Source organism: Peromyscus leucopus, chromosome X, assembly GCF_004664715.2.
Source record: "Peromyscus leucopus breed LL Stock chromosome X, UCI_PerLeu_2.1, whole genome shotgun sequence".
NCBI classification, from domain to species: Eukaryota; Metazoa; Chordata; class Mammalia; order Rodentia; family Cricetidae; genus Peromyscus; species Peromyscus leucopus.
The window spans coordinates 83,522,758-83,537,713 of record NC_051083.1 but is presented as its reverse complement, the minus strand read 5'-3'; the positions used below and the strand labels follow the sequence as shown (position 1 = coordinate 83,537,713).

The following is a 14,956-nucleotide window of genomic DNA, read 5'->3' as shown; positions in this document are numbered from 1 at the left end:
AAAAAGGTTGGGATGTTGGGAATCTTCCCTAGAGCTGCCCACTCCAGAACATGCTGGGGATATCTTTCTGTATGCTATGAATATGCTGCTCTGATTGATTGATAAATAAAACGCTGATTGGCCAGTAGCCAGGCAGGAAGTATAATATAGGTGGGATAAGCAGAGACGAGAATGCCAGGGTGGAAGGCTGAGTCAGGAGATGCGGCCAGCTGCCGCAGCCATGAGAAGTAAGATGTAAAGTACTGGTAAGCCACAAGCCATGTGGCAACTTATAGGTTAATAGAAATGGGTAAATTTAAGATATAAGAAATGGATAGCAAGAAGCCTGCCACAGCCATACAGTTTATAAGTAATATAAGTCTCTGTGTGTTTACTTGGGTCTGAGTGGCTGCGGGCCCCAGCCGGACTAGTGAAAACTCCAACTACAAGATCCTGAAAGCCCACCAAGCAGTAGCTCCACCCCTCCTAGAGTGTACTTAAGATCAGGCCCACAGACTTCCCCTTGCAGTTCCCCTATGTGGCTTCTCCTCCTTCCTGGGACAGCTAGGGAATGTTTTGCTCAGATTAAACCTGGACTTATTAATTTGGCCTGATCTGACTGATTATATCAGCAGCATTATTCACTATTGGGGGATTTAAACATTTCAATATTATTTTTAAAATACCATTTATAGGAGCTGGAAAGATGATTCCGCAGTTAAGAACACTGTTCTTACAGAGAGTCCGAGTTCAGTTTCCAGCACCCACATGGTGGCTCACAAACATCTGTCACTCCAGCCAGAAATATGATGCCCTCTATTGATCTCCAAGGACACCAGGCATGCACAAGGTGTACATACATACATTCATGTAAAACATTCATGTGCATAAAATAAACATTCTTTTAAAAAGTAAAAAAAAAAATAAATTAAAATTTTTAAATAGCATTTTGAGGGGAGGAAACATTGACTCACAAGATCGTATGCAAGATTTTTCAGTAATTAGTTTAAGGACTGATCATGAAAGACCACAACTTTGTGATTTTTTTTTCCTGAACACAGATTACTGACTGCTAAATAGTTAGAGGATTTTATGGGGTATATTTCTACTTTTAATGACTAAATACAATCAATGTTCTTTTCTACCTATCTGAATATAATTAAACACACGCAATCAACAAGTAATTTGAAATACACCATTTTTATTGTGTGTGTGCAATAGAGGTCTTAATGATCAAGGACTTAAAAGCCTCTCACATTTAATATAACCTACACTAAAATGAATTACTACTACTAAGATGACGTTTGGTGCTAAAATAAAACAAAAATTTATACTTCATAATAAATGCTTATAACCCTTAAGAACATTAAACTATTTACTAATAAACTGGGGGGGGGGGACCACACAGGAAACTTGAAATATTTTGCAAAACTTGAATGGGACAATTTAGTTAATTTCTGGTCAAGTCACTAAGTGTTGTGTTTCTATAACTGGTTGTTTAACTCTAAGCAAAACAACATGTTTTGCATCAAGTAGAACATCTAATAGTGTTGATCATACACCAGCATGACAAACACAGTCTAGCATCCACTGTAATTTAATGGAAAAAGCAAAACCATTAAACTTTTACATGTTTAAAGAAAATATTTGAAGATGACTCAAAATGAGTGAATTGCTTAAATATGTAGTAAAATCTTATTTTTAAGTAAATAAATCAATGTTAAACAAAATTACTCAAAAAATTTGATCTCAATATTTGAAATCATAACTTATTTTCAGTAAAGCAGTATTTCTTGTATCATATTTAGGGAAAGTTAACATGACAAAGATTAATTGAAACAGGAAAAATAATTCTAATTTGGACACAATTTTTTTCTTCTACAAATCTATCCTACGGTATTTCTACTATTTTGGAAAGAAACTGTACTAAAGTCCAGTCTTTGGGTCCAACACTCTTCAAATACCTTCAGAACAAGTTTAACAGAGCTAGAAATAGCACGTTAACAGATGCCAGCTGAGAATTTTGCTCAGTTTTGATTGGTTTTTTTGGTTGTTTTTGTTTTTGGTTTTTACTTTTTGTTGTCTTTTGAAATAAATAGTATTTCCTAAAAGTCAAAACAGCAAAACAAAAACATCTTCAGAAACTTCACTCAGTTCTTTGTCTCAGCCAACAATTTTAAGGTGTTGGCGATCGATGGTGGGCGAGATGTGTCCTGTCATAATCAGATACTCGATGGCTTGAGTGACGGCTTCCTCAGTAACTCCAAGGAGCTCCCTTCGCACCTCAGTGACAGCCTTCCCTTCCTGGTGAGAACACTCTTGAATCAGAAACAGCACCTCCTTATGGATGAAATTAAGACCAGAATACTTAGAAACCCTGGCAACTGACTCTGGGGCTCGGGCCTGCGTCAAGAGCTGCCTTCCTGTGGTCACGCCTTCATGGCTTTGATCCAGCATCATGTGGACATTGACGACCTCCAGGGTGTGTGTGGACAGCTCATTCATATCTTCTAGAATGCGGATGCTCAGGATCCCAAGCAGTGTGCTTCCATCCGAGGACTGGAGGACACCAAGCACTTTGGCATACACTCCAACTGGCAGCGGAATCACAGGTTGCCTGGCTCTCTCTCGAGACAGGGGCTGCCTGCCCTCAATACCCTTTGCGGTCATATCATCGATCTTGTACATGATGTACTGCGAAGCTTTCTTGGCCTCCATAATCATCCCCACGATGGAGACCCGGTGAAGTGTAAACCCCCTGACCTTAAATACATTATCAACCTCAATGGCAGTGAGCAACTGACTTATGAAGCAAGGCACAATGCTGTGAATTCCAGGCCTACTCATCATGGTCAAGGGAAGCCCCAAGTCCTGACCTCTGGTTTCCTCATGGCTGCCACTAGCTCCACTAGCCCCATCACCACCAGAAGAGCTGTCATTGCTCCCAACCCCACCCTTACTCATCATCTTTTGAGGACTAGGTGAGGTTTGATGGCTTTATAAGCAGAGGTGTGTGGGACTCACGAGGTGACTTCTAGACAGAAGCTCGGTGGCAGTCTCTGGACTCTGAGAAAGACGGTACCTCCAACCGCCTCTGGAGCTATGGCAGAATGCCAGTGCCCAATGCCACGCCTCACAGCCAACCTCACAACCAACCTCACACTTACTGAGCAGCCAATCAGCTATCAAAAGAGGCAGTTGCTGCCCATGCTCCCAGATTCTCGCGAGATTACCAAGTCCTCTTTCGAGAGCTTTTTGTTGCTATGCAGAATTTTAAATATGGAATGTATGCCAACTGCCCAGCAACTGTTTGCACTTGTTCCCAGATTCTCGTGAGATTACAAAGTCCTCTTTCGAGAGCTTTTTGTTGCTATGCAGAATTTTAAACATGGGAAGTGTGTCAACTTCCAGCAACTGTAACTCGTACACTGGCGAGATTTAAGATTGGAGGATCTCCAAGAGCTTGAAGCCCACCTGGTTTACACAGTTCCTGGATAGGCTGGGCTAAGCTACACAAGATTTGGGCTCAAAAAAATTTTAAAAAGAGAACAATATTCTTTACAAACAAAAACAGCATGTAGTATCAAGCACTGACTAGTATCTTTATAAAGACGCATTTGGACTAGGGAAAATATGTACAGGTCTCTCCATTATGGAACGCCACAATTTGTGGGGAGGTGTCCTGTTGTATTTTTATGTTTTTGTATGTATGTCTGTGTAGATCTATGCCCATGATCACAGAGGCCAAAATTGGGTGTCAGATCCTCGAAGATAGGCGTTACTGGCGGTTATGAGCCATAGAGCATAGGTGCTAGGAACTGAACCACTGCCCTTAGGAAGAGCAGCAAGCACTGTTAACCAGTGAGCCATAGCTCCAGTCCTGAATGTCAGGGCTTCCATAAATTTTAGGTGTTTGTTACTGTTGTTGTTGTTGTTTTAGTGCCTTAGTTTAACGAGTTTCATATCCAGGCTGACTTGGAACTTGAGGCAGTCTCCACAGACTCAACCAACCATGGCTGAAAACACAGGCATGTGTCACCATAACTAGTTTATATTCATTTCTTCCATCAAACTGTTCAGTGGGAAATGTTTGTGACTATAAGTGTTTAAAATGGAAGTGTGGGGGACCAGCCCTCACTTTTACAACCAGGGTACCCATGATCAGGGAGAAGTGGGGAATATTTAGATAGAAAGAGATACCTAGACAATGAGAAGAAGTACAGAAACACAGGATAGCCTCGGCAGGACCTGAATCAAAATCCACCAGCTCCTTCTTTCTCTACTAAAGGGCTTTTAAAGGAATTCCAAGGGATGGAGCAAAAGATCTCCCTCCAGTGCAGCCAAGTGCAGACCATCCCAGACACCTGGTAACCGTGCATGTGGTCAAGGAATCCCCTAACACAATCTTGCTGTGTAAAGCAAGCTCAGATCTCACTAGGAAGCTTTTGTGGGCTACTACATGGAAGGGCACTGTAGCTGATAACGATATTGGGAATACATTGTGGTTTATATTCTCTGGTAAGTCATATCCATGCTAGGTATGGTGGCTTAGCACTGAGGAGGCCATGGCAGGAGGATTACCACATTCAAGGACAGCCTGAGTGATGTTGTGAGTTCTAGGCTAGTCTGGCCTAAAAGAAAGATGGTATAAAATAAAAAATATCTCAAACATTTTAATGAGACTACTAAAATGTAAAAGCATACCATTTTAGAAATGGCAAGACAGCAACCATTTCAAGATTCCCATAACCCAGAGCAAGTCACATCTTACTATTGTCCTTATTATGAAACAATAACGTTTAAATTTTGTCAAGTATAGTATGACTACAAATAAACAATATATTGGAATTTATACCTAATTGCAGTTGAGTGACTGAGATGTAAATTATTTTCAATGCTTTATGAACTAGATCTGAATCTGATAAATATAGGGGAAATACAAATAAAATTATACAGTTTATTTATATACTCTATTTTAGTAAATTCTGAACTTAAGATGGTGATAATTTAGTATGTAGATCCCAGAATAATACCATATTACATTGAAATATATTTTTCTTCATGGAGTATTATTTGGAGTATTACTAATTTTAAGGCTTGTTACTACCAATAAAGAATTATTATTCAAATCCTTTGCTATCAAGGACCTGCCTCTTAATAAATATCAGAAGATAGTTAGTTAAATGAATGAATAAAATAGTAAGGAGTTTATTAACAGTTTCCATTTCTTTATTGGTAAAAATAGTTTTGGCTATCTTAGAGTTTCAAAAATGTGTGGGTAGTCCATGTGAACCTTAAAATATGAAATTATATGCATATTTATATATAATCACAAGTATAAAAGGAATAAAATTAATATAATTAATTTGTTTTGTAGATAAATAATGATAATTATCTGGGTATAAAAAGAGACTAACATGCAAATGTCAATATTTAACTTCTGGATTTAAGTCCTTCTCAAAAAGGAGATAATTATTCAACAATTATCTATATTTTTAAATCATACATTATTAAATATCAAATTAGCTTAGCATAAGTTTTTAAACATTTAGAACCTGACAATAAGATATTGCTCTTATAATAGATGACAATATACTTCTGGACAGAAAAATCTTGAAGTTAAAGTAACATATCTGAGTATACCAAATATCTATATACAATGCAAAATGTATGAATCCTATCAAAATGATAAGAACTGCCTACCTCACAGGATTGCTGGTTAAGGAAACCCTCAGAGATTCCAGACAGTTGAGAAGTTTCTCATCTGAAATACCCGATCGCAATTCATGAACATATTCTTGTGAAGACAGGGTGCATTCGTGCTTGCTGTTTTTTAGGCCACCCTATAAAACAAACAAAAGATGCCACTTTAACCAGGTATCAAGGTTTTTTTTTTCTAATCTTGCTCAATCCTCAGGGGGAGGTGGAAATGGGGGTTGGGCTGGGGGAAAGGGGAGGGGGTCGGGAGGGGGGAGAACAAGGGAATCCGTAGCTGATATGTAGAACTAAATTATATTGTAAAATAAAATAAAACATAGACTATATAAATAACATTATGACATTTTCAAACAAAGTGTGTTTTAATAGTCTTCTCGCCTAAACAATATTGAGATCTAATGCCTTGAATACCAATTTAAAAAACAAAAGTAATTTTAATTACAAAATAAAAATTATATCAATTTTAACTTTGTGTGAGTGCTTCCCCCACCCCCTTTTTAAATACCAGGAATGAGACTCAGGGCCTTAAACATAGTAAGTAACTCTCTAAACCCATGTTATATTCCCAGACCAACAATTTGTCAAAGAACTGAGTGGCAAGACTATTGTGTATGATACACCATTCTCCTCAGCCCCTTTAAAAGAAAATTGTATTAACTGGTACTCAGAGCCTGAAAAGAACACTGATGTGAATAGCAAAAATTATTATTGATAGGATTACTTAAACTTACATTCCAAGTATTAGGATTAATATTAGTTACTCCTCCTTGACTCACAACATAAACATTGTTAAGTCATCATATTAATTTTGTAGTTGTCAGATAACATATTTATATTCAGTTGTATGAACTACAGAAAAGAAAATTTAGTATGTATAAAATATTATACATAGCCTAAATCTATTGAAAGATATCTGAATATCACTCTATTTCAAAATCAAGTGAAGTTATTAAAGTATAAAACAATACTGTCTCCCATTAGCATGTTAATTAATTGAATCAATCAATCAAAGGCATTTAATTTCCAAATAGTAACCTGTTACTACTATGTTGTAGATCAATCTTTAAAAGTCATTAAATATACTTATCAGATACTAACTTGTCTTTAATTTTCAGTGTATATGTGGTTATTTCTAAGAGACATTATCTCATCACAGCTCCTCTGCTTTATCACCTTGCTGCAACCATGTAAGTAGTTCAAGGAAAAGGCTGAATGAAAGGAAAATATCAACATGTTCAACATACTAATTACTTATACTTTGGTCTTCCAGATAAAGTCATCTTTTTGTTTATTTTTTGTTTTTAGTTTTTCGAGATAGGGTTTCTCTGTGTAGCCCAGGCTGTCCTGGAACTTGCTCTATCGACCAGGCTGCCCTCAAACTCAGAGATCCACCTGCTTCTGCTTCCTGAGTGCTGAGATTAAAGGTATGTGCCACCAACGCCCTGTGATATAATTAATTTTAACTGCACCATTCCTATAAAATGATAAAATTCTCTGTAGGTTCGAGGCCAGCCTGGTCTACAGAATGAGTTCCAGGAACAGTGCAAAGCTACACAGAGAAAACCTGTCTAGAAGAAAGAAAGAAAAAAAATGTACTAAAATTCTAGCTTTATTCTCATTGTCTAAATTCATACAAATTATACTGACTGTTTGCTAAGAAACCAAGCAAGTTTGCCAATATTGAAGAACTGCTATCATTAGAGGAGGTGGAAGTTTTTTTTTTCAATAATGAAAAATGGATTGCCTAGAATTCATATTATTTGGCTTTTCATTGATAATGCCTCCTTAATGTAAAAATTTACCAATTATTCTGAATTTGAAATCCAAAATATTTTAAAGGCCTAAAAATATCTTCCAATATGTTGGGAATTTTATTTCCTAACTGTATTATGGCAATATCAGTATTAGTGCACTTAAAATATTGTGACAAAATTTATCCCTTGTGTATTTTTATTTTTTTCTATTGTGAACACCATAGTAACACAGTTTCTGAATTGAAACAAACTAAAAAACCAAGTACTATTTTTAATTTATTCATAATAATTCCAAAACAACAAACAAATGCACATTTTATGTTGATTTCTTTTGTTTTGTTGCAAAGTCCAAGAAGTTTACTTCAGAATTACCACATGCAATGTATAGTTAAGAAAACAACAACAGAAAAGCTAGCTTTTAAAGGGTTCATAAATTCCTCTCATTGATCTACCCATCTCTATAGGTAATAACACCAAGTATGTATAGCATAAGTTTTTACATTACACTTCTTTTTTTTTGGCTTTTTGAGACAGGCTTTCTCTGTGTAGCTTTGGTGCCTCTCCTGGAACTCACTTGGTAGCCCAGGCTGGCCTCGAACTCACAGAGATCCACCTGGCTCTGCCTCCCAAGTGCTGGGATTAAAGGCGTGCGCCACCACCGCCCAGCTTACACTTCTATTTTTGCTAATCAATTTACTTTCTATGACACTGCAAAATCCTTCATTAACAATGGATAGAATAATATACCACATGCATTACTCTGAAAACTAGTAATACAAAAGCACTAATCTTGGCAAGTTTATAGTCAGAAACTACTTTTATGGAATCCTCAAATTTACTTTTTAGGTAATAGGTCACACTGATCCATTTGGGAAGTTTTTATGTAGAGTTCATTTGTATTCTGTCATTTTCTCTGTCTGGAAGATCTAGTCCAAGTCCTCAATGCTGGCCCCATCATGGAAGTCTCAGCATTACAGTATTGTCCCTTCTGTGTTCAAGGTATCCTCATAATATGTAAACTACTTACTTGCTTTATATAAGTACATCATGATCAACTGCCTCCCCCACTATTACAAAAGCTGTACCAAGGAAAAATATACCCTGCACTGATCACCACTGTATCCTCATGTATGAAGTAACTTGAGCATAGAGTAAGCCATGGACATATATTATTGAAGGATGGATTAGTAATAAGAAAATGAATGAAAGACAGACACATTTGATTATGCTAAGCTTCTAAGACCAGTTAATATTCATTGTTACAGTGGTGACACTTAGGAGATTAGCAAGCAACACTCTTGGGTATGTTTGTTACAGTGACCAGTCCAGTCATGATGGATACTGATCAACAGTATACTCTATTAATAGATTCAAATTTTAAATAGACTATTATGAAAGGAGAGGCCTAATTTGAGGAAGTGGTCACTGGAGATGCCTTTAAAAAGTACCATTTTTCTTTGTTTCCTGCTGCCCATGGTGGAAACATTCATGTTCTGACATGTGCTCCTAGATGTAAAGATTCTTCCTTCCCTCAGACACAAATGCCTTTCAAAGTCACACCCCCAGTAAGCACTTCCAAAAACTCTGAAATTGTCTGCCAATATAAGACTTCCCTCTTTAACCTTTTGACTCATAAATTTGTCAGAGTGGCCCAAAGTCTAATACAGACTTGTTTCAGAATGTGATAGCTTGTAAAAGTTTCAGGCACAAGATGGTCAGAGAGACTGAGTTCACAATAAGTAGCATTCCAAGGAAACTCGGAATTTACTATCTAGTTTGAACCATGCCCTGATTTATCTTGTAGTATCCTTTGGGTGGGAATATGTACTAGTCTTTATAAACATTTTGCTCATGCATAGGGGTAGAAAATATCTCAAAGATAGTGCATATAAAGATGTTCAAAAGATGTCTTTATATGTATCCTATCATAGACGCAGAAAATGTTCACTCCACTTGCTAACTGAAATTTAATAGGATTATATTAATGGACACATGTGGTCATGGCTGACATGTTGTTTATGAACACTTAAACCAGCATATCATGGAGGAAGTCACCCTTCTGCACACCTACAAACCAACATTTTTAAAATACTTTCTCAGTTTTTGTTGTCTTTTCCTTGTTTTTTTTTCTTTCTTTTCGTTTTGTTTCATTTCATTTTGTTTTGTTTTGTGCTTTAGAGCAGGGCTTACTTTGTAGCATAGTACTTCCTTGAAATCACTATGTAGCCAAGGCTGGCTCTGAACTTCTGACAATCATTCCATGGCAGGCTTCCAATTAGTTATGATTGTAGACATGAAGCCACCATGCTCAACTTTAGAAAGAAATTTAAGTGAGGTCATTTGCATACTTAGTTGTTACAAGGAATGGAAATAACTTAATGTATAAGAGAAAACGTTTATAGAATCAAGTTTTTCACAATTAAAAGTACTTTGGAGTTTTAACATAAGTTCATGTTTGCACATTATAAAAACATGATAGCTTGTTAAAGTTAGAATGGTTTTTGAAAATCAGCTCTTTTAACATTATCATTACAGAAATAAAAAACCCAGGAGAGCATTGTGAAGCAATGACAGATGAATATCTTGAATTCAAGGCCAGACTGGTTAACATAGTGAGTTCTAGGACAGCAAAGACTACACACACAAAAAAAGTAGAATCCAAGTAATAGCTAATTACTAAGCATAATTAGTGAAGTCTCAGGACTAAAGTATAAATATTTGAACTTTCCATAATTCATTTATCCTTTCTATGCCATTTTTCCCAATCTTGAAGCAACAGGTATTTAAGTCTGAAATTTCTATTTAAAAATGTCAAAGTGTTCGATTATCTTCAGCATAATCAATATGGCACAACATAATATTAAAGAAATAACCCTGAAACAAAACACTGCAGTAGATTAAACTAAATCTCACTATACTTAATAGGGCTGTAATACAAGAATGGCTTATTATTAACATCCTGTTCTGATACTGAACAAAGGCAACAACTAGATAATGGATGGATAATAATTGAAATTTTAATTAGCTGCTCTGTATGAGATTAATGAAAATTACCACTGTGCCCATTTGATCTTTAAAAAATAATGTAGTCTAAGTTAGTAATTAGAGTACAACATGCTATTCCAAAGCTAGGTGAATAAAAAGCTTTCCTCATTTGAAACCATTCCTTAATTTGAAAATCATTAGAATGTAGAAACTTGTCCATATGACTATGTTTATATTATTATAAGACAGTACACAGAGAACTAAAAGGTATTTTGGGTCACATCCCCCCTTATTCTAAAATAAAACTTTACTATCAAAACTAAACAAGAAATCTTAAATATTTAAAAAAACATTCTAATTATGCAGTGAAAATAAATACTTCTGGATGTAGTGACTTGGACCAATCTTTTTACTTTCATTTTTTAATGTAAGAACAGATTGACTTTTAATTTGAGAAAGAATCTTAGTTGTAAACATACCACACTGGATGGAACTATTGATTGTACATATGTCTTTCAGCAACAGTAAGCACACAGATAGCAATTACTATCAATGGTTCCACCTTTAGAGAGGGCAACATTATCTTGAAAAATGGGAATACTGTTACTGCTTGTACTGGTGAAATTTGGTCAACTGGATACATTCTAAGAAGAGAACATCAAGTAAGGGACAGTTCTACCAAACTGCCCTGTAGACATGTCTTTGGGCATTTTCTTGATTGATGTGGGAGGAGCTAGCTGACTGGAAGTAGTACATCCCCTAAACAGGTAGTACTAGAAATCAAGCTGAGCGAGCCATGGAGAGTAAGCCAATAAAGCAGAATTCCTCTATGCTCTCTGCTTCAGTTCCTTTCCCACGGGTTCCTGTTCTGACTTTCCCTCATGATAGACTTTGATAGGGACATGTAACCTACATAAAATCATTCCTCCCCAAGGTGGTTTTGCTCAGTGATTCATCACAGCACAAAGACAAGCAAACTAAGACACTGAGATTGACTATGTTTCATACATAAGTCAAGTTTCTTTGGCTACTTTAACCAAGTGAGTTTCTTAAATATTACTGTAGCTCTCAAATACAATATTGTAAGTTAGTAGATTTGGAATTATATCTACAAAGATTTCTGTGTTAATCCTTACAGTCCTACAACATTAAAAACACAAACTGAAAAGCCATTTTCCATATCAGTTCCATTAGTTTAAGTAAGAAAAAGAAACACAAAATCAAATTGTCCTACACATATGAATCTAAGTATCCATTCCAAAAATGAGGTGTGTGGTAATATTATAAATTTGAATGTATTACTGAACATTTAAATATCTTCTATTGATATAAGAAAAATAAAATATCTTTATTGAAAAGATATTTCATATAATATATTCTGATTATGGTTTCCCCCTCCCACAACTCCTCCCAGGTCATCCTCACTACCCCACCCACCCAAAAATATCTCTTAAGGGAAAAGTACTAAACTTACCTAATGAACTCATCAAACAAATGTATGAGAGGATTCTTAAATTATGGTATTTAAAATAATGTTATATTGAAGCATTTGCTTGTCTAAAAACCTGAGGCTCTACAACTTTAATACATTAAATTCAGTGTGTATTAGAGTCCTTTAATTTACAGGAAATATAGAGAATAAGATAATGCATAATATCAATTAAGGTCTATATGAAAACTCTGTAAAAAAAAATTGCCATCATGCAATAACATCATAGGGTGTCATTTCCCCATTGCAGTAAACACAGTTTTCAATTAAGGTATTTTCAGGGGATGAAATGTTGCAAAGAAAATATATACCAAATTCTAAGGCAAGATAGCATCAAAAGTTTCCTATAGCAGTGTGGACCATTTTTTCTCAAAAGTATGTGACTAATTTTATTAAAATGTGATGAATTTAAATGTTTAATGAAAGGAAAAATACCTATAATGTTTCTTCTGGAATAACTTATTGAGGCTTTAAATATATGAAATATCTCTTAAGAAATTCACAACAAAATTGTAGAGCCCAAGGGTATCAGAAAACAAAATATTTAAATCATTCCTTGGGCCCATGTACTATGAGAAAAATATATAAGCTAAGAAACTGTGAATATATATTTAACCCAGACCATATGTGTATGTGTGTGCGTGTGTGTACAAATATTTTATTATAACAAATTCTCAACCATTATGATTTGCTAGTGAAAGCAAATTTTAACACTTAACAATATTCAATAGTAGTCACTATGGATAATAAACAATCAATCGGAGTTTTTCCTTTTTTATCTAACAATAAATGGGAGGGTGGTTCTATACATAAAACTTACCCATAATTGGCTTATGAAACTACTATTAAGCAATTATTGTGAACAATGTGCATATGGCTGAATAACATCAAGTAAATCTTCCAAACTATAAACTGTGTCTAGCATTTTTATGAGCTCTTATCACTATTCATACTTCTTGAGGTAGAAAAAAGTATAAGCACTATGTATATTTTTAAATTGGCAAAAGCCCTTGATATATATCAGCTAATGAAATGTAAACAGACAAAAAATAACCCTAAGATTCTTAACCTGGGTTCCAAATCCAGGTAGTGTACAAATTTTGAGAGGGAAACATAACATCTTTATTTTCAGAAAATGTCACATTAAGTTTAGCACTCTTTGATATTATGAACGTAGATTAAAAAAAAAAAACTACAGTGGCAAAACAGCTCATACAACCTACTCACCTACAGATAGTTTTCTGCTGTACGACAACACACATTTATGGAAGTATTTGAAATATAATGTATGCTTATTACATACAATCTGCCACCTTCTTCTGTTATTTAACAAAAAACATAAGGAAGTATACTATTTCTTGATCTGTAACCTATTTTAAAATAATAGAAATATGCACAAAAATGTAAGAAATAATTCACAGAGATCTCTTACTCTCCCCAATCACACCATCCTGCAAAGAAACATTCTAATATCACAGTTGCAATACTGATATTGACAAAAATGCAAATATCTTATTCATAGTATCCTAATTTTACCAACATTTACTTGTATGTGTGGTATATGTGTTCTATATGAATAAAGTTGAATGCAATATTATCACCTGTAGATTAATATAGCCAACATTCAGACAGCTCCATTCCCACAATGATCCCTCATGTTGACCTTTCATAACTAGATTTATCACCCTGTCACAACTTTCTACTCTGAAAGCCACTAATCTCTTTAACATTTCTATAATTTGTATTTATTAATGTTACATATGTGTGTGAAATTATACCCAACATATACATTTGAAATGGCCTTTGTTATGCATCATACTGCCTTGGAGAGTCACATAGATTACTGCATAAATCAATAGTGTACTTTTACTGGTAAGCAACATTTAACATTATTACTATTGCCATAGTTAACCATTCAGAAAGTGAAGAACAATTTTAGTGATTGGGCATAAATCTCATAGGAATCTCCATACATAGGTTACTATATGAAAATGTTTTATAAGCCCTAGGTTATTTCAATTTTTGAAAATATTTGAATAGCATATCTTAGAGTAATTGTGCTGCCTTTTTTTCCTGTGTATTTGATATCTGCCAATTAAATATATGATTCTAAGATGGTACACAAAGCCTCATTAGTATGCTCGAGTCCTAGAGCACAAGACAAGAAGCCTAATGGTGGCCTGCTTCTTGTATTTTACAATTATATCACATTTACTCTACTCACTATTATGAGAAAGGAGGATGTATCTCCATATAAATAGCCACTTTAAAACCCAGGAAGGATTCTATCAATTATACTGTACTAGTTCAAGACAGGAAAAAGTGGGAAAACTTTATCAACATTTATTATATCAAGGCAAAACTATGAAGAAATGTAAGTTTTATGTTTTCACTATATGCTTTATCATTTTACAGATCCAACTACAATACTAACTTTAGACACTAATTTGGCACTAATTGAGACTGAAAGACTTAGTCATCAATGGTACCTTACATGTTTATAGCACAAAGAGCTTTCAACAAACCTATACACCATTTAATTTTAGTCTAACAACTATGGAAGATATTGCTTAAAAGCTGCTTCTGATACAGTCTTCTGGGGTGTGTGTGGATTATTTACAATGGAGTATTATTACAAAGGGGAGGGAGTAAAAGTTTCCTCATCATTCTTCACCCTTATGAGTCTTGTGAAACTGGTCAGTGTGTCACTTGAATCCTGAACCTTGGGTTCTTCTTCTACAAAACGAAAATAATATGGTGTCTATCTGTAGGCTTATTGTGAGATTAAAATAATATTATTGGTAAAGAAGAATGTCTGGTTGTTCCAGTTTGATTTTCTCTTGCTGTGATAAAACACTCTGACCAAAAACCACTTGGGAAGGAAAGGATTTATTTTCATCTTGCAACAGTCATATTGCACTCCATCACAGAGGGAAGTAGGGGCAGGAAATCAAGGCAGGATCTTTATCCAGAACCCACAGAGGATCACTGTTTACTGCCCCTTTCTTTCTCTAGTTATACTCAGATTGCT

At 35.1% G+C, this 14,956-nt stretch overlaps 2 protein-coding genes across 2 annotated transcripts in view; both read right to left on the bottom strand.

The window, feature by feature from the left end:
• Positions 1-14,956, bottom strand: part of LOC114696996 (protein diaphanous homolog 2-like) — a 761,266-nt gene that overhangs the window by 576,539 nt on the left and 169,771 nt on the right. Inside the window, 1 exon segment of the mRNA XM_037199207.1 lies at positions 5,683-5,822. Coding sequence (XP_037055102.1) covers positions 5,683-5,822 — 140 coding nt within the window.
• Rpa4 (replication protein A4) lies at positions 1,771-4,885 on the bottom strand. Its single transcript, XM_028874997.2, has one exon. It carries the CDS (start codon positions 2,944-2,946, stop codon positions 2,143-2,145), a length of 804 nt encoding a protein of 267 aa, XP_028730830.1. The 5' UTR covers positions 2,947-4,885; the 3' UTR covers positions 1,771-2,142.